The sequence below is a fragment of the Bufo gargarizans genome, chromosome 2, assembly GCF_014858855.1.
Source record: "Bufo gargarizans isolate SCDJY-AF-19 chromosome 2, ASM1485885v1, whole genome shotgun sequence".
NCBI lineage: Eukaryota > Metazoa > Chordata > Amphibia > Anura > Bufonidae > Bufo > Bufo gargarizans.
The window spans coordinates 245,697,174-245,718,897 of NC_058081.1; the positions used below are offsets into that span (position 1 = coordinate 245,697,174).

Consider the following 21,724-nt stretch of genomic DNA (forward strand, 5'->3'; position numbering starts at 1 on the left):
ATGTTTTAAGCCCTTCAGAACTATCCAATTTTGGGACTATAAGATGTAGTAATTATTTTTAATATCACATTCCAAGAGTTTTAAAACTTATTTTTCTGTCAAAATAGCTGTACGATGATTGCTTTTTGGGGGAGTATTGTATTTTTAAATGGATTACAGGGTACATATAACTTATCAATTAAAGGGGTCTTCTGAGATTCTGATATTGACGAGCTATCATCAGTGCTGGGACCCCAGCTGATCATCTGTCTTAGGAGGCTGCGGATAGTGGCTGTGCTTGGTATTGCAGCTCAGCACGTGACCAATAAACGCTGGCCTAGGATCAAACAGATGATGGATGGAGTTCCCAGGTGTCGGACCCCTGCCCATCTGATAATGATGACCTATCCTGAGAATAAGTCATCAATATCATAATCTCAGAAAACTTTTATTAAAATTACCCAGAGGGAAAAATAATGTGTTACCTTTAGGGTCCATTCACACGTCCGTAGTGTATTGCGGATCCGCATAACACCCGGCCGGCACCCCCATTGTGGGCAAGAATAGGACATGTTTTGTTATATTCCGGAGCCGCAGACCGAAAGTTCAGGGCTGCACTCCGAAAATGCGGATGCGGACAGCACACTGTGTGCTGTCCGCATCCATTCCAGCCCCATAGAAAATGAATGGGTCCGCACGGGTGCGGACACATTCTACAGACGTGTGAATGGACGCCTATCCTGTGCATCAGTATAAGAACTGCAATAATAAATGTGTATAGTCTTACTATGTTTTATTACTTTTGCACAATACAAACTTTTCTCTTTTACAAATCATTTTTAACATATTCTGAGAGCTATGGCATTTTAACAGAGTTGTCTGGGGGCTTTATTTTTTTCCAGGAAAGCTATAGTTTTAATTCTTACCATTTTGGGGTAGATAGGTCTTGATAGACACTTTTTATTTCATGTACAGTTATTGTGTCTTCGCTAGGTAGAGTATTGCTCACATTCCCTGGGTTTGCAGACAGGCACAGCACTAGTGTATAGACTGTGGGAATAGATGAACTGGTTGGTGCTGCCACTGCTAGGCTGTAGACCTCACTGGTCAGGTGCCAACCAACGGGAGGTCAAGGGGAATGCAATGTAGGTGGAGGCTTCAGTGACAGGCCAAAGCTCCATATCTGATTTGCAACATTTTAAAACGTATTGGGAAAAGTGAGCAATAAACCCCCAGGTTTTCTGGCCCTTTTTTTTCACAGCGGTAACAGTGTACTATAATTGACGTTATTGTTATTCTTCGTTTTGATATGATTACAATGATAACAATCGTAGTAAAATTCCAATTCACCTTTAGTAGATTTAATCAGCCCCTGGTGCACGGAACAGATAAGTAAGTCCTTTGGTAGCAAAACAATGATAAATGAAGTTCCAGCACTGCAAAGTAATTGTTGTGTCGCTTGTCTCTTTATTTGTGGTAGCAAAATTACAGCATGTGGATAAAAACCTCACACTCCACCACCTGTTGACGCGTTTCAGACACTTAGTCCTTAGTCATAACTGGCTAAGGATTACCGGTAAGTGTCTGAAACGCGTCAACTGGCGTTGGAGTGTGAGGTTTTTATACACATGCTGTAATTTTGCTACCACAAATAAAGAGACAAGCGACAAAACAAGTACTTTGCAGTGCTGGAACTTCATTTATCATTGTTTTGCTACCAAATGATGATGTTTTATATTTTACCAGTTTTGTACAAAAAAGTGTTTACAAATTATTTTTTTCTGTTACCATATCCTGAGAGCCATATCCTTATATTTTCTCTTTGATTGAGTTGATTATTGTTAGCAGATTATCCCATAGCTTTCATTGGTAACATTTTGGGGTAGATATAATTTTCAATCACTATTTATATAGTTTTGTTTTTTTAATGGGGAGGGGGAAGGGATGAACAAAAGCTGTTCAGTATATTTGACACGCTTAGTTTATTCTGCGGGTTGATACAATTATGGAGATACAACATTTCTACAGTTTTTGTAATTTACCACTTTTGTAGAAAAAATTAAATACAATTTGTGAGGTGCCATATGATAAATTCTATACATTGTTATGTTTCAACCAATAGAGCTGTGTGCAGGCTTGTTTTTGCAGGACATACTGAAGTTCTTACTGGTACCATTTTTGGGCACATCCAACTTTTTGATTGATTTTCATTCAACTTTTTTTTGCAAGGCATAATAAACAAAAAAAAACTATTTTGACATTTGCAATATTTCTTTTTTACATTGCTCATTAACCCCTTCACGACTGCAATACGGCTATATACGTGCTAATTACACATGCCGGGTGCAGCTAGCACGTATTGTAAGGGATCGTCTTCAGGACACCAGGTTTCATGTCCAAACAGTGCATTTATTGTGCCTCAGCAAACCAAACATAAATAATACAAAATAAACACCTGCCCGGCTGGGCTCTAACTAAACATGACGTTTCTGACTCACCTAAGACACAGTTCACACCCTGTGAACCCATGCGGCTTTGTCAGCCAATGTCCCACGGCCTTCTGGCTGTACAGAGCACAGTACGCCCACTGTCTCCAGTTCAGTGTTTATTGTGGGGGATTGGGGCCTAGTAGTCCGCCTGACTATAGCCCTGCGACCCTCCCAGGCATCGCTTTGTCCCCCACCTCCAGGCTATCTCCCAGCCTTGTGGTCCCTCAGCCTTGTCCAGCTGAGACCACACAGACAGAGCCTCCAGGCCTCTGTCTACAGGTAACACACTCCCCCCTTTCTGACACTCTGGTAGGTGCTTTCTGCCAGGCTGAGTACCTCCAGCTGGTCTCACCTGTGGTGGAATGATGGCGTGGACCGCACTATCCACCCCTTCCTTGCCTCTAACCTGCGTGAGACCTGTCACTATCTCACAGTATATAAACGTCATGGCAGCTCTTTAATACAAACGCTGCAAAGCTCTTTAATTAAAGCTTCTGCCCCTGTATTGCTGCTATCACATGCAGCATACAATCCAGTAATGCCGGCAAGGGACCAATCTGAGTGGTCTCTTGTCTGCGATCGCTCCAATTGGTCAGTCTATGTAGACTAACCAATCGGTGCGTGGCAATGTTAAAATGCCGGTTTCAGGCTCTGATCTGCACTTTGCAAATCAAAGCCTGATATCAAGTACAATATCCTCTGTGCCTCCCAATATGTGAGCCCCCTGCCCCGATCTGTGCCCACTTCTGTGCGCCCTTCCTCCAGCTTTGCCGGCCGTGCACTATGTATGTGCCGGCAACTGTGCCCGCCTGCCCCATCTATGGCCTCTTCCCCATCCATGTCCCCTGCCCATCTGTGTCCCCTCCCCAGCCCTCATCTGTGCCCTCTTGTGCTGTGCCCCTTCTGTATCTGATGGCAGCGGCTCTGATCCTGTATGCCGACACTCTGCTGTAACCCCTTAGATGCCACTGTCAGCGGCATTCAAGGGGTTAACAGAGGAAGGGGGCTCCCTCTCTTAACCATCTGGCTGCCCGTGCGGTGATGGCAGCGGCCCGATGGTTGTCATGGCAACCGGACGCCTTGCAAAGGCGTCCAGTGTTGACATCTATCAAAAACTGATAGTATTATACTTTGCAATGCAAGAGTATTGCAAAGGATAATACAGCTATCAGCCCCACTGGATCTTCAAGATCCAAGTGGGACTTGATAAAGTGTGAAAATAGAAAAAAAAAGTAAAAATAAATAAGTAAAAAAAATGTAAATTTAAAATAAAATAAATAATAATAAACTACACATTTTAAGTATCATAGCGTCCATAATGACCGGCTCTATAAATATATCACATGATCCACCCTATCTGATAAACACCATAAAATAAATTTAAACTGTGTAAAAAAAAAAAGACTTTTTTGTCACCTTACATCACAAAATTTGCAACACCAAGTGATTAGAAAGGCGTAATCCCCCCCCCCCCCCCAAATAGTACCAATCTAACAGTCACCTCATCCCACAAAAAATGAGACCCTATCTGAGATGATTGGTCAAAAAATAATAATATGGCTCTCAGACTCTGGAGACACTAAAACATCATTATCTTGATTTCAAAAATGCCATTATTGTATAAAACTTAAATAAGAAAAAGTATACATATTAGGTATTGCCTCGTCCGTAACAATTTGCTCTATAAAAATATCACATGATCTAAACCCTCAGGTGAACGCTGTAAAAATAAATAAATAAAAACCGTTCCGAAACAACTATTTTTTTGTCACCTTGCCCCACAAAGTGTAATAATGAATGATCAAAAAATGATGTACCCAAAAATGGTAACAATAAAAACGTCAACTCATTCTGCAAAAACGAGCCCCTGCATCAGATGATTGGCAGAAAAATAAAAAATTAAGGCATTCAGAAAATGGAGATACAAAAAAATATTTAATTTTTTCAAAAATGCTTTATTATGTAAAACTTAAACAAAACAAAGAAAGTAGACATATTTGATATCATTGCGTCTGTTACAACCGGCGCTATAAAAATAGCACATGATCTAACCTGTCAGATGAATCTTCAAAAAAAATAAAAACTGTGGCAAAAACTTGCCTCACAAAAAACGTAATATAGAGCAATTAAAAATCATATGTACCCCAAAATAGTACCACTAAAACTGGCACCTTATCCCTTAGTTTCCAAAATGGGGTCACTTTTTGGGAATTACTAATGTAAGGGTGCATAAGAGGGGCTTCAAATGGGACATGGCATCTAAAAACCAGTCCAGCAAAATGTGCCTTCCAAAAACCATATGGCGCTCCTTTTCTTCTGCGCCCTGCCCTGTGCCCTTACATCAGCTAACGACCACATGTGGGGTGTTTCTGTAAACTGTAGAATCAGGGTAATAAATATTGAGTTTTGTTTGGCTGTTAACCCTTGATGTGTTAAAGAAAACAATGATCACAATGGAAATTCTGCCAAAAAAGTGAAATTTAGAAATGTCATCTCCATTTTCTTTAATTCTTGTGGAACACCTAAAGGGTTAACAAAGTTTGTAAAATAAGTTTTGAGTAACTTGAGGGGTGTAGTTTCTGCAATGGGGTCATTTACGGGGGGTTTCCACTATGTCAGCCCCACAAAGTGACTTCAGACCTGAACTGGTCGGGTTTTGAAGAATTGCTTCTAAAATTATAAGCCTTCTAACATCCTAAATAAAATAAAATGACATTTACAAAATGATGCCAACATAAAGTAGACATATGGGGAATGTTAAGTAATAAATATTTTATGAGGTATCACTTTCTGTTTTAAAAGCAGCAACATTTTTTTTAAAAATCAAATAAAACTTTTTTTTACATCACCATATTCTGACCCCCAGAATATGGTGATGCCCGTAATGTTTATATTTTTTATTTATGCATTTATTTTATTATTCTACAGAAATGGGGGGATTTAAACTTTAATATATATATTTTTTAAATTATATATATTTTTAACTTTTAAAAAAAACTTTTTTATGGTTTTGTAGCTTGTGCTTGAAGCTGCAAAACTCAGTATTTTTATTTATTTATTATTCTGTACCATTATGTTTAATATATATCCATATTGATACAAAATTGCTCATTTCTTATGTTGGCCTGCCACCTGCTGGACAAAATAAAAATTGCAGCTTCACTCATTGGCCGCAGAGGATGCCGGTAAGAAATCTGGAAGCACGAGCTTCCCGGTTTTTCACCCTTTAGATGCCATGATCACACTTGATCACGGCATCTAAAGGCTTTAATAACCGCAATCTGAATTATTGCCGGTTGCGTTCATTATCCTCGGGTCTCTGCTGTTTGAAACCCTTGGTTCTGTGCTGTCTCTGATACCCAGAAATAATGAATCTGTATGGGAGATTTCTACATGTAAATTCAGTTTAATAGGAAATTAGTCGCCCAATTGCCATAGCAGCTATTGGCACTCCATGACTGCACTGTGGGGAGTAATGGAGTGGCAGAAGAGCCCCCTCTCTGTGTATCCACTCAGATATCAGTCACTTTTGATCATGGCATCTAAAGGGTTAAACAGCTGGAATGCAAGCTTACACTGATCTCTGCTATTGAAGTGGGAGTCCGGATGTACAGGTGAAACTCGAAAAATGAAAATATCGTGCAAAAGTCCATTTATTTCAGTAATGCAAATTAAAAGGAATTGCATTAATGCAGCTTAAAATTAGAATTTTGTGAAGAGGTTCAATATTCTAGGCTCAAAGTGTCACACTCTAGTCAGCTAATTAATCCATACCCCCTGAGCAAAGGGTACCTGAGATTGTGACTTTGGGGTTTCATAAGCTATAAGCCATAATCATCCAAATTATAACAAATAAAGGCTTGAAATACACTGCCTGTCGCCACCTGGTTTTAACTAAGCAAATAGTTATGAGCCTCCTATTGGATAATTACTGCATGGGCGATTATCTTTCAGCTGTCAATAAGTTATTTAACCTCAACTGGAGTCGCTTCTCATTTCTTAAACAACCATGTCGAAAGACACATCTTGTGGTCGTGAAAAAGATGTTAGTCTGTCTGAGAAGGGTCAAATCATTGGCATGCATCAAGCAGAGAAAACATCTAAGGAGATTGCAGAAACTACTAAAATTGGGTTAAGAACTGTCCAACTCATTATTAAAAACTGGAAGGATAGTGGGGACCCATCGCATTCGAGGAAGAAATGTGGAGGGAAAAAAATCCTGAATGATCGTGATCGGCGATCACTTAAACGTTTGGTGAAATCAAATCGAAGAAAAACAACAGTAGAACTCAGGGCTATGTTTAATAGTGAAAGTAAGAGCATTTCCACACACACAATGCAAAGGGAACTCAAGGGATTGGGACTGAACAGCTGTGTAGCCGTAAGAATACCAGTAATCAGTGAGGCAAACCAGAAAAAAAGGCTTCAATTTGCTAGGGAGCATAAAGATTGGACTCTGGAGCAATGGAAGAAGGTCATGTGGTCTGAGGAGTCCAGATTTACCCTGTTCCAGAGTGATGGGCACATCAGGGTAAGAAGAGAGGCAGATTAAGTGATGCACCCATCATGCCTAGTGCCTACTGTACAAGCCTGTGGGGGCAGTGCTATGATCTGGGGTTGCTGCAGTTGGTCAGGTCTAGGTTCAGCAACAGTATGTGCTCCGAGAATGCGGTCAGCTGACTACCTGAACATACTGAATGACCAGGTTATTCCATCAATGGATTTTTTCTTCCCTGATGGCAGGGGCATATTCCAAGATGACAATGCCAGGATTTATCGGGCTCAAATTGTGAAAGAGTGGTTCAGGGAGCATGAAACTCCACCCATGGATTGGCCACCACCAAGTCCAGACCTTAACCCTATTGAGAATCTTTGGGATGTGCTGGAGAAGGCTTTGTGCAGCAGTCAGACTCTACCATCATCAATGGAAGATCTTTGTGAAAAATGAATGCAACACTGGATGGAAATAAATCTTGTCACATTGCAGAAGCTTATCGAACCAATGCCACAGCAAATAGGTGCCGTAATGAAAGCTAAAGGCTTTATTTTGGTGGCAACTTTTTTTTGGGACAGGCAGTGTATCTCGCTTTGCATGTAATGAGCCTCTCATATATTAGTTTAACCTTTTAAGTTGCACTACTGAAATAAATTAACTTTGCACGATATTTAAATTTTTCAAGTTTCACCTGTATACTATAGCCAGCTCTTGCCGTCGTTGGTATAGGCAAAACTCTTGTGCCAGTGCTATCTCAGTGACATAACTGTACTTTGAGGTGTGGGATTTTAGTCCTCACCTCAGAGTACAATTAGATTGAGCTGTAGTTAAAGATCCAGTGCTGACTAACAATCAAGGTCCTCGAATTGACTTCTTTGTTAGGCCGTTCCATTCAGACGTCCATAGTGCATTGCAGATCCACAATACACCCGGCCGGCACCCCCATAGAACTGCCTATTCATGTGAATGGAGCCAACTAGAGCCCCAAGAAAGGTTGCCATCGAAATTCACCATTATACAGACGTGGACAAAATTGTTGGTACCCTTTGGTCAATGAAAGAAAAAGTCACAATGGTCACAGAAATAACTTTAATCTGACAAAAGTAATAATAAATTAAAATTCTATAAATGTTAACCAATGAAAGTCAGACATTGTTTTTCAACCATGCTTCAACAGAATTATGTAAAAAAATAAACTCATGAAACAGGCATGGACAAAAATGATGGTACCCCTAACTTAATATTTTGTTGCGCAACCTTTTGAGGCAATCACTGCAATCAAACGCTTCCTGTAACTGTCAATGAGACATCTGCACCTCTCAGCAGGTATTTTGGCCCACTCCTCATGAGCAAACTGCTCCAGTTGTGTCCGGTTTGAAGGGTGCCTTTTCCAGACTGCATGTTTCAGCTCCTTCCAAAGATGCTCAATAGGATTGAGGTCAGGGCTCATAGAAGGCCACTTTAGAATAGTCCAATTTTTTCCTCTTAGCCATTCTTGGGTGTTTTTAGCGGTGTGTTTTGGGTCATTGTCCTGTTGCAAGACCCATGACCTGCGACTGAGACCAAGCTTTCTGACACTGGCTAGTACATTTCTCTCTAGAATTCCTTGATAGTCTTGAGATTTCATTGTACCCTGCACAGATTCAAGACACCCTGTGCCAGACGCAGCAAAGCAGCCCCAGAACATAACAGAGCCTCCTCCATGTTTCACAGTAGGGACAGTGTTCTTTTCTTGATATGCTTCATTTTTTCGTCTGTGAACATACAGCTGATGTGCCTTGGCAAAAACTTCGATTTTTGTCTCATCTGTCCACAGGACATTCTCCCAGAAGCTTTGTGGCTTGTCAACATGTAGTTTGGCATATTCCAGTCTTGCTTTTTTATGATTCGTTTTCAACAATGGTGTCCTCCTTGGTCGTCTCCCATGTAGTCCACTTTGGCTCAAACAACGACGGATGGTGCGATCTGACACTGATGTTCCTTGAGCATGAAGTTCACCTTGAATCTCTTTAGAAGTCTTTCTAGGCTCTTTTGTTACCATTCGGATTATCCGTCTCTTAGATTTGTCATCAATTTTCCTCCTGCGGCCACGTCCAGGGAGGTTGGCTACAGTCCCATGGATCTTAAACTTATGAATAATATGTGCAACTGTACTCACAGGAACATCTAGTTGCTTGGAGATGGTCTTATAGCCTTTACCTTTAACATGCTTGTCTATAATTTTCTTTCTGATCTCTTGAGACAGCTCTTTCCTTTGCTTCCTCTGGTCCATGTCGAGTGTGGTACACACCATATCACCAAACAACACAGTGATTACCTGGAGCCATATATATAGGCCCAATGGCTGATTACAAGGTTGTAGACACCTGTGATGCTAATTAGTGGACACACCTTGAATTAACATGTCCCTTTGGTCACATTATGTTCTGTGTTTTCTAGGGGTACCATCATTTTTGTCCATGCCTGTTTCATGAGTTTATTTTTTTACATAATTCTGTTGAAGCATGGTTGAAAAACAATGTCTGACTTTCATTGGTTAACATTTATAGAATTTTAATTTATTATTACTTTTGTCAGATTAAAGTTATTTCTGTGACCATTGTGACTTTTTCTTTCATTGACCAAAGGGTACCAACAATTTTGTCCACGTCTGTACATCCAAGAGAGTTACCAAGCTTTCCAAGACAGGTCTTTTTCTTGGAATAGATGCCTTAAAATGTGAGCAAGCACATAATGTTTTGCTTTGTAACTGTAATTACATGCCATAGCCCAATTAAAGGGCTCAGTTCAGAGATGAACCCGGACATACCCATATTTTCACCTAGGCAGCCCCCAAGATGTTAGTATCAGAGCATCTCATGCTACGATGCGCTCCCTTGCCCTGCGCTAGATCGCACAGGGCACGGGGTCGGTTGTTTACAATAACACACTGCTGAGCGGAGGCTTCCGCCTGGCAGTGTGTGAGGTGACATCACCGGCTCTGATGGGTGTGCTTTAGAGCTGCCCTAGCCGTTTTACTGCTCCTGAAAATGCCTTTGCCCTGCGCGATTTAGCACAGGCCAAAAGGAGAGCATCGAAGCATGAACTGCTCCGATGCTCAAGTCAGGGGGGCTGCTTGGGTGAAAATGGAGGTATGTCCGGGTTCAGCTCTGAACCCAGACAACCCCTTTAAGTAATATCAAGGGATTTCTAAGCAATATATTAAGGATTTGTTTAGTTTAGGCCTACTAATGCAGAAATACAAACATCTGCAAAATTCTGCTCCTTTTCTAATCGAGATAATTGGCATTATCATTACAATTCTGAATGCTTTCTTTATTGTAAATGTTAAAATGTTATAGGAAATGTCAGATGGTTGAAACATACATACAGGTGAAACTACGAAAAATTTGAATATCGTGCAAAAGTCCATTTATTTCAGTAATGCAAATTAAAAGGAATTGCATTAATGCAGCTTAAAATTAGAATTTTGTGAAAAGGTTCAATGTTCTAGGCTCATTGTGTCACACTCTAGTCAGCTAATTAATCCATACCCCCTGAGCAAAGGGTACCTCAAAATTAAGACTTTGTGGTTTCATAAGCTGTAAGCCATAATCATCCAAATTATACCAAATAAAGGCTTGAAATATCTCGCTTTGCATGTAATGAGTCTATCTCGTATATCTTTTAAGTTGCATTACTGAAATAAATGAACTTTGCACAATATTCAAATTTTTCGAGTTTCACATGTATATATTTATACTGTGTTTCTGGACATAAACACTTCTCTGTGGAGCCAATTAGGCAAGCCGTGCATAAGACTTCACTTCCAGCTTAATCCTCTTTAGCAATGTCGAAGATGCATAATCCTAGCCAAGGAAGCCACATTAGTCAATGCAAGTCAGTACAATACAATTATAGCTAGCCTAGAGCATCTTGCATAACAGAAACAGTTTTCTCAAGACAAAATTGTCATTCATGCAAATTAAGACAGTGAAACAGCATCTAATGCATTAACATCTGGGAATATAGAAAGACCCCAATTCCAAAAAAGTTGGGACACTGTGTAAAATCTAAAAATGTAAATAAAACAGAATACAATGACGTGCAAAACTCCTACATCCATCTTTTAACCATCTTTTACTCACAATTGATGATAGAACACACATCAAATATTGAAAGTGAGACATTTTACCAGTTCATGAAAAAGAATTACTCATTAAAGGACTTTATGGCAGCAACGCATCTCAAAAAAGTTGACAGTGACAACAAAAGGTTGGAAAAGTAAGTAGTACTAATAAAAAAAAACTGCTGGAGGAGGAAAAGAGTCTTATGACTGAGGCAGAGTTAGGGAGATAGGGAGAGGTTCACTAATCCACGAAAAACTACACCTACAAAATTGTGGAACAATTTCACAGAAATGTTCCTCAATGTAAAATTGTGAACATTTTAAATATCTCACCATCTATAGTACATAATATCATCAAAAAATTCAGAGAATCTGGAGAAATCCTTGTGCGCAAGGGGCAAGATGGAGAGTCATTATTGGATGCTTGTGATCCATGGGTCCTCGGGTAGCACTGCATTAAAAATAGGTATGATTCTATATTGGAAATCACTGCATGGGCTCAGGAACACTTCCAGAAATTATTTTCTGTGAACACAGTTCACCGTGCAATCCACAAATGCAAGTTAAAGCTGCATCATGCAAAGAAGAAGCCATACATCAGACAAGATGTCCTTTTTTTTCCATGAAATGGTAAAATACCTTACTTTCGACATCTGATATTTATTGTGAGTAAAACATGGGTCTATGAGATTTGAAAAATCATTGCATTCTGCTTTTATTTACATTTTACACAGGAAATATCCTAAAATCCCATTCAAAAGAACATTCCACCGCATACAAGCAATCCCTCCTCATATTCAAATCCTCACTCGCTGATGCAAAACAGGCCTACTTCTCATCTCTCATATCTTCCCTGTCCCACAGCCCTAAACAACTTTCTAACACTTTTAACTCCCTTCTCCGTCCCCCATTGCCCCCACCATCTCCTCTCTTCTCAGCTGAGGACTTTGCCAAATACTTCAAACAAAAGATAGTCAACATCAAAGAAAGCTTCACTACACAGTCCCCACAGACCCTCTACACAACTACTCGGTCCTCTTCTCCCAAAACCCGCTTCTCCGCTTCTCCTTCTCATTACAGAAGAAAAACTCTCCACTCTACTCTCCAGATCTCATCTGACCACCTGTGCACTTGACCCAATCCCATCCCACCTCATCCCTAACCTCACCACAGTGTTTATCCCAACCCTAACTCATCTCTTCAACCTATCACTATCCTCTGGTGTCTTCCCCTCTGCTTTTAAACATGCTACCATTACACCCATCCTCAAAAAGACTTCACTTGACCCATCTTCTTTGTCCAGTTATCGCCCCATATCACTTCTTCCGTATGCCTCAAAGCTACTTGAACAACATGTCCATTCTGAACTGTCCTCTCACCTCTCCTCCTGCTCCCTCTTTGACCGCCTACAATCTGGCTTCCAACCCCACCACTCGACTGAGACTGCCCTTACCAAAGTCACCAATGACCTACTAACAGCCAAAACCAAGAAACAATACTCTGTCCTCCTTCTCCTTGACCTGTCCTCTGCCTTCGACACTGTTGACCACTCCCTTCTGTTGCAAACGCTCTCATCTCTTGGCATCACTGACCTGGCCCTCTCCTGGCTCACATCATACCTCACATACCAGACGTTTAGCGTCTCCCACTCCCGCACCACCTCCTCGTCTCATTCCCTCTCTGTTGGTGTCCCGCAAGGCTCTGTCCTAGGACCCCTGCTCTTCTCTATCTACACTTTTGGCCTGGGACAGCTCAGAGTCCTATAACTTTCAATATCACTCTTATACTGACGACACACAAACTACCTCTCTGGTCCAGACATCACCACCTTACTATTAAGAATCCCACAATGTCTATCTTCTATAACATCCTTCTTCGCCTTTCGCTTTCTAAAACTTAACATGGATAAAACAGAATTCATCATCTTTCCCCCATCTTGCTCAACACCCCCCAACAGACCTATCTATCACAATCAATGGCGGCACACTATCCCCGGTCAACCAAGTCTGCTGCCTTGGAGTGACCTTGGATTCTGCCCTTTCCTTCCGAACGCACATGAAAAGCCCTTTGCATGACCTGCCGCCTCCAACTCAAAAACATCTCCAGCATCCGCGCTTTCCTTAACTTTGAATCTGCAAAAATGCTTGTACATACCCTCATCATCTCCCGCCTAGACTACTGCAACACTCTCCTCTGTGGCCTTCCATCTAGCACTCTCACACCCCTCCAATCTCCTCGACTCTGCTACCCAACTAATCCACCTCTCACCCAATCCCTTCTGTTAAACTACAAGGATGCAACACACATTATAGGGTGCATCTTAAAAACAGCTTGATAAAACTGGAGATATGACTTGAGACACTTAACAGGCTTACACATAACAGAGCTGTGTACACGATGCAATCTGCCAATCCCTTCACTGTCTCCCCATTGCCCAGGAAAATGTTTTAATGTTTTACATATTTCAGGATGCTTAGCAGTTGAAGCTGGTCACTGTCGCAGCCTGCTATTGGCTGCTCCCCCCCCCCCCCCCCCCCCCCCGTTGTCGGATGTTTTGATGCAGCGGTGGCCGTGCAGGGATCCTGAGCAACGCAGGAGACGGGAAGTAGGCAAGTATAGGCCATACAAGGGGCCCAGGCATTGGTGGGATATTTTAGATATCGGATAACCCCTTTAACACTGATTTCCTATCACACCCATATGTGTTTTCCCAATCCTTTCTGTCTTTTTTCTAAAAGCCCCTCATTTTTATTTAATAAAGCAATCAGTATTAAAATGGTGCAGTAAACAAAATTAAGAAAAAAAACAGCACAGTATATTAAATGGACTAATACATAATGTTCACACTAGTATTATGGCTTCCATCATGACAGCTGTGATGGATCTGTTTTCATATTCATACTGTCAAATCCTGATGCCCCCTCTTATTGATTGAAATACTGAAAAGGAATACGAAAACCCTGAATGCTAATGTAAACAGAGTGTTTGAGGACTTGCGTAATGCATGTTATATTTCTGCAGAGAGATGAACTTTATATATGTGCTCTCCTTCCCATGTCATTTGATTTTTATAGTGTCTCTTTTTGGCTCTAAGGAGAGCTGGATCTTTTGTATCCAGTGAAGCCCTCAGCAGTGTATAACACATACCGTTTCCAACTAGCAACACAAAATCTGTCAGGTCTATTATGCCCGAACAACCTCCTAAATACGGAGTTATCACCCTGACAAGAGCGTCCCCATCCGAAACTTTACCCTGTTGCCAAGCCCTAAAAAACCCTACTAAGGGGAGTTGGGGGGAGGGAACACCCAATGTCTGTCAAAACCCTCCTCGAGCCAAACAACAACAAAAAAAAGTTTCAGCAAAAATTCTCAAAAAATGTCTCATTTGCGGTTCGGGAAGGGTATTGACAGACATTGTGTGTTCCCTCCCCCAACTCCCTTTAATAGGGTTTTTAGGGCTTGGCAACAGGGTAAGGTTCCAGATGGGGCTGCTCTTGTCAGGGCAATGACTACGTATTTAGGAGGCTATTAGGGCATAATAGACATGACAGGGCAAGGTAGGGACAGTATCTATAAACTACATCCTCCCACCTCCCCCGTCATCTGAATCACCCCGACCAGTCCGGTACTCAAGCGCTAATTGATTTATCAACATAACGTTAAGTTTTATTTATTATAATAACTACACCTTTGTGTTGCTAGTTGGAAATTTTCATAGGGAGTGTAGTACGAGTATATCATTAGCTACACGGACATTCACACACATTCTGAGATTGGTTAACATACGGTTTCCAACTCACTTTTTCACAATGGTGTAATATAATGAAAGGAGCAATACCTTACCACTCCCCTTCCCTAGATGGCCACTAACCTCTGTTCAGCTGGCTCTTTATTTATTACTTGTTTACATAGCACCAATATATTCTGATGCGCTTTACAGATATTGTCATCACCCGCTATCCCCTGTGGAGCTCCCAATGTAAGTTCCCTATTAGTATGTCTTTGGACTGTGAGAGGAAACTGGAGTACCCAGAGGAAGCCCACGTTAAAATCGGGAGAACATAAAAACTTTGTGCAGATGTTGTCCTTGGTTGGATTCGAACCTAGGACTTCTGCGCTGTGTCAACATCACATGTGACTACTGCAGCCAATCAGAGGAGTGGTACAGGATTGGAATGGAGGGTATTATTCTTTTTGTTATTGTATACCATTGTAAGCTCTTTGTAAAAAGATGTCATGGGGTTGGACAACCCCTTTAAATGTCCATTAAGCACTCCGTAAATTGCAATGACACATACATCACTAACATTGAAAGGACAAAATAGGAAATTGATTTACCAGCTGCTCAGACTTGACACCAAAAAGTTGTATGGTTTTTGCGACGTTTTTTGAGACAGCAATGCAGAGATTGGGGTCCACAGCAGCCACATTCATTTCACTGTAAAGAAACAAGTTACAACGGTGGAGATAAAATAACTGTTATATTTAGTTACAATAATCCTTCAGATTATACAAAACAACAGTCACAATACAATACGAGCCTTCTGGACCCGTCTGACTACTAAAAGGAAATGTGCTAAACTACAAGGATGCAACACACATTATAGGGTGCATCTTAAAAACAGCTTGATAAAACTGGAGATATGACTTGAGACACTTAACAGGCTTACACATAACAGAGCTGTGTACACGAGCCTGTACTGCAGTACATGAAGGGAGAATTATTTATAGGGCAGCAAGTATCCCGATAACCCCATAATATGCAATTCACTGATTCTATATGAATATGGAAAACAATGGCATTAAATCACAGGCACTGGTGTCACACTGGATCTGAAATTCTACCATATACATGAGGCTGTGTCCAGCTATAGTTGTATCTACTGTGCTTCTAATGCAGAGTTCACACTTCAGTTTAAAGCCAAGTTCACACTTCAGTTATTTAGTCAGTTATTTCCATCAGTTATTGTAAGCTAAAACCAGTAGTGAAGCCTACTCAGACATCAGGTGTAATATAAAGATTTCCTCCAGTTTTGTGTTTTTGACCCGCACTTGGTACTGGCTCACAATAACTGATGGAAATAGCTGACCAAATAACTGAAGTGTGAACTCTGGCAGTCTGTTACGGCAGAGGAACAGACTGCCGGAGTTCACTGTATCCAGCATAGCCAGACACCACCGTGCACCGCCGGATCCCCATTCACTATAATGGGATCCGGCAATAATCTGGCCACTTTCTGGCCACAAAAAATGTTGCTCGTAGAATTATTTGTCCGTCTGAAAGCCGGCATGTACACAGGAAGCAGTGACCGGATTACAGTGTCGATGTTCACAATGCAGATGTAAACCTGGCCTAATAAAAGCCAGGTTTGGGGAGAGGGGATGAATAGATAGATATTAGGGCATAATGCAATATACTGTAGATAACACCACAAGTTACAATTATGTACAGGAGATTAAAAGTCAAAAAGAAGATTAAATTCTTGAATTCTTCATGTATATACATTTTTACCATAACCTGGGTATTAGGACGGTAAGAGGAAAATAGTGTTTGGCTTCACCGCTGCTATGCTCACTTGGCTCTAATAGCTCTTTGTTAGATTCCTTCTTCTCCTCCCATGTCTTGATTTAGTGCAAGCACAGGGATTTCTGCAAGCCTCCTTTAGATGAATGGGTTGGAGAAATTTCTGCACCAAATTTGTATTTATGTGAATATACCCTTACAATTGCAGAAGACAGCCTAACTACCAAGAGATCTTTAGGTAAAAAAAGCCTAATAGCTATTCCTAGCAGTGCGTACTTTAGCCTACTTTTTTTAGCATTTAGCACACTGTACTATGCTTATCTCACCCAGACTGCTGTTGATATTCCCAACTTCCCATAGTTTTTCCTTTTCCTTTCCTATATGTAAGACAGTGGCTTACCTCTAATCGAGGTGGACCACGCAGCTTCTATGGGGCCCGTGGAGGAAGAGGGCCCAGCCATGCAGGAAAGCCCTGCCTCCAATTACACTTGCATAGCTAGCTGTGAAAACCTAACTAGCTGTGGAGAAGGACCTGCAGTTATGTCCTCATCATGTGATCAGTAGTTTTACAGCAAAAAGGACCTGCAATGATGTCATCATGTGATCAAGGCAGGATGACAGAGCAGTGAACTTCCTGGGGGGGAGCTTCTGTGTGTGCCTGGAGAAGAGGTGAGTGGTGTCCTATGATAGCCCATAACATCCTAATATGGTTAGTTGTCGTTTTCTCCTACTGCATCCCTCTCCATGTAATGTTCACAGATTCCCTACAATAACAATCTTGACATTCTGGGAGTTGCAGTTCCAGCAGAGAACAGCCTACCCAAGCCCTTTGGATCTGGGATTGCAGGAGGTTACCAAAATGTCTGCCGGCCCCATTGCACCTGTTAAGGAAATTATCCAGCTTTTACTGTGGATATAAAAGTGATTTTCATTTTATCTGTATACATGTGATATAATGTGCTGACATTTGAAAAGGACAAATGCAAGCTAAAGAAAACCTATAGAAGTGAACTGTGTGTGTTAAGATAAGATAACATTTGTACTACTCCTTGTAATTTTGCCTCTTTTGCTTAAAATTCTAAACCATTAGTTAACACATTTTTGTAAAGTGAAACTTGAAAAATAACTAACCAATCAATAGATGGATTCAAAAGCCATTATTGAAATGTCTGTAAACCAATCATGTTTTACTTTGAGGGGTTACACCCTGTGAACTGTGTATAAATAAAGGGTGCAGGACACTTTCACTTTAGGGTCCTGACAAGGTTTTGAACTATACTCAGACTTCTGTCATTTTCCTCCGTCGACGTCATTCACCTGAACACGAGGCAACGATCATCACGTGGCTGACCTTGGCCTGCCGCAACATTTTCTGGTGGAGAATGCGGGCACCATAACAACACTCCTAGCTGCAGATCGCGACACGGAGACCAGGACCCAGGAAGACCGCGGTAAGTAACCCATTGTGTTACTACCTGTCTCCTGAGCTCTGCTCGCTGTTCTGCAGTGTGGTGTGTGAACGTGGTGCCTGTACCGTGTTCTGGTGAATGTAATATTTCCCCTATATGTGCTAAACTGTCTTTAGGCGTATGAATGCACGAATGTGTGAGTGGCTGAGATAAGCTGAATCTTGGAGGGGTCTGTCCCTGCTCCTCCTGAGCCAAGCTGAAAGTCTAGAGCTCGCTGACTGGCTTGTCCGGTCCCTGACTCTGGAGGCCTCTGGTTCTGGTGGAGAAAGGGTTGACAGACCTATACTGGAGGAGGCTGTGAGAAGTGGCAGTGTATAAAGCTGTCCAGTAAGTTTGGATAGGGGCCCTGCAGTTCCTTGTTGGTACCTGAAAAGGCGCCTGAGGTCAGGGGTTGTTCCAATGTTATGTCATACTGTGTGGTTTCACATGTACTGAGTGCCTGCTGATATTGTGTGAGGAAGAATTACTGCATTGCTGCCAATTCCTGTGCTGTACAGTGTATACATGCGTGGGTATTATGATTCCAGTTTGGATTGGGTGGTTGCAGTTATAATCATTTGGATTGCAGTATTTGTTTGCTTCCTGTGCCATAGAAAGAACGAAGAGGGGTTTAAGGGGTTTCCAGCGAGTAACCCCAGAGAGGACGTGTGAGTTACTCTGTGTGAGGGCAAGACTATATTGTAGTATTGCCAGACCAGTGGATAGTGCTGCCTCGGAAGTGTGCCCACAGCACCACTGGTAGGAAAATTGGTGCCGCCTCGGAAGTGTGTCCACGGCACCAATAGTAGTGCCGCCTCGGAAGTGTGTCCACGGCACTACTGATAGTGCTGCCTCGGAAGTGTGTCCACAGCACTGTTGTAATTCACCAGGTGTGTGAGTACCTGGATAGTGAATTACAAGGAGCCACCCACGGGATGGGGGCTACACAGAGTAAGCGTTCCTCTGAGAAGGGAGCAGAGAAATGGGTCTCTGCAATTGATATTATGCAATGCGCAAAGGGCACTGAAGCAACCAAAGACTGTAGACAAATGCTAAAGAAATTAGGAGCAGGTGTGAATGGAACATTGGATGAACCAGTATGGCAGAAATTTCTTACAAATTTTAAGGGGTGGTTGGAAGACCATAACAAATATGACCAGGCCACAATGTGGTATGATGTAGCCCAGGGAATGACTTTGACTGCCCATAAGGCAAAAGACACTGACAAAGGGACTATGTATGAAATATGGGATGAAATTAAATTGCCTACAAAAGAATTAAACATCCCTTCTGAAGTACGGTGTATTATCCCCCATAACCCACAAAAATCTCTCCCTCCCACAGCACCACCTCCATATAAAAGCCCGGAGGGGTGGACTTGTCCTAATTGTGGACAACAGAACCCAGACACAAGAGTGAGATGCTCAGCCTGTGGGGGGTCCAAGCCACACTCTCGTGTGGGCTTATACCCATTAGTCAATAAGACCCTCCCCACAGTGAAAGCTGGGCAACTGGAAACACATGATTATGAGGTCTATAGGCCATGGACTCCTAGTGAGTTACTGGCTATGTGTAACACTTTGCCAGACCCCCGTACTGTCCCCAGTACTTTCCTTCGTAAATTGGAAAGTATCCAGACCGCATATAAAGCCACTTGGGCGGATCTGGAGAGTCTTCTAGAGACTAAAGGAGGGGAAGTACTTAAGAATCAAATGATGGCAAAGGCCCCTGGTACTGTCCCAGTGGATAAGGCCACAGACCAGTCAGGCCAGGAATTTATCATGGCCCTTAAACCCTGGGTAAAAGAGCAACAGGACAATCAGACTGACACTTTTATGATGCAAACACAAGACGCTAAGCAGACTGTAGCTGACTATGCCACAGCTTTAGAACAGCTCTGGCTTGACTATGGGTATGAGACAGGAGACAGTAAGGACATGAGACTACTAAAACATACATTCATGTCTGGATTAAAAGCACCCATACAGGATGCGGTGAAGAAGGCTCGCCCTGATTGGCGGACCTGCCAGTTCCCTGACCTAGTGGCCATAGCAAAGGGAGCTGAGCTAGACTTACAAAATAAAAAGAAGCCAATAATGGCTAACCAACCTTTTAAACCTAAGGGCAGGTTTCACGAAAGAATACCAGGTGGGGATCAGTCTCCACGTAACTGGGACCAAGTAACATGCTGGAATTGTGGGAAAAAAGGGCATTTCTCAGTCAAATGTCCCCGAAGAGGTCAGGCTACTGCCTGGACCTCTCAATGAAGTGACGGCAATCCTGTGAGTTCCCTCAACGTTAACTACCCCCTTGACGCAATCCCAGGTCCACAACTAATCATCACATCCACATGTGAGGACACAGGGAATTCAATTGACTTTTTGGTAGACACAGGAGCAGCCCATACCCTAATACAAGAAAAATATGTGCCTGAGGAGCTTATCTCCTCAGATTACATCTACTGTCAAGGGGTTGAGGGGACAACTGTTAAACTCCCACTAACAAAGCCTGTTAAACTTAATATTCATGATGCTGCATCTATTGTCACGCGTGTGTTGGTAAGCTCAGATAGTCCATACAATTTGCTGGGGACTGACGTACTCAGTGCCATGAGGGCATCTGTGGATTTCTCTTCAGGAAAACCCCAAATTACAGCCCCTGTGTCTGAAGAGACTTTGTGTGCACTTATGTACTTAATGACATTTAGTGCCCCCTCTGCCTCTCAGAATACACCCCCAGATTGGCTGTAAGTGCCATCACATTTGTGGGCAACTTCCAAGCACAGGAAGATGCCATTGCAAATGATCTGGAAGAGCTGTTGGGGAAAGGGTTAATAATATAAAAAGCCCCTTTAATACACCCCTATTTCCTGTAAAGAAGAAACAGACTGTGAAGGGTCAGCCTCCAGTCTATCGTATGGTACATGATTTAAGGGCAGTGAATGCTGTAACTGTCATAAATACACCACAAGTGCCCAATCCACACACACTGTTAAACCAAGTGCCCATAGATGCCACATCTTTTTCTGTCATTGATCTTGCAAATGCTTTCTTCTCTGTCCCTTTAGATGAAGAATGCTGGCCCTACTTTGCTTTCACTTTTCGTCACAAGCAGTATGCATGGGTCGTTTTACCACAAGGGGCTGCCAATTCCCCTGATATTTTCTCCACTGCTTTACACTCTGTGTTGCAGTCCTGGCAGCCGGCCTATCCGGACACTGTTCTTTTACAATATATTGATGATCTGTTGCTTTGTTGCCACAGCTCTGAACAGTGTAAAGAAGAATCTTTATCTTTGCTTATTTTCCTTGCTGAAAATGGTTGTAAAGCCTCCAAGGAGAAGCTGCAACTTTGTAAATCTACTGTGATTTTCCTAGGTCACTGTATTTCTCCAGGTACCAAACACCTCACGACTGAGAGGGTTACTGCTATCCGGCAGCACCCCCTGCCAAGTACTCCAAGGGCTCTGCGTGCCTTTATTGGACTTGTCAGTTACTGTCGCCCCTGGATTAAGGATTGCTCTCAGATGATGCAGCCACTATATGATTGCCTCAAAGGAGAGACCTTTGAACTCACACCAGGAGCTGTGAGTGCATTTCATACATTAAAACTCACTCTCACCACGACACCAGCATTGGGCATCCCCAATTACAAACAAACTTTCACGTTGTATTGTCATGAG

The 21,724-nt window shown here is 42.1% G+C and overlaps 1 protein-coding gene across 3 annotated transcripts in view; it reads right to left on the reverse strand.

Moving 5' to 3' along the window:
- The window catches only part of COG5 (component of oligomeric golgi complex 5), a 412,214-nt gene that overhangs the window by 86,312 nt on the left and 304,178 nt on the right, over positions 1 to 21,724 (reverse strand). For all 3 annotated transcript variants that reach the window (XM_044280195.1, XM_044280194.1, XM_044280193.1), the window contains one exon: positions 15,410 to 15,509. In XM_044280195.1, the coding sequence (XP_044136130.1) occupies positions 15,410 to 15,509 (100 nt within the window). The remainder of the gene's footprint in view (positions 1 to 15,409; positions 15,510 to 21,724) is intronic.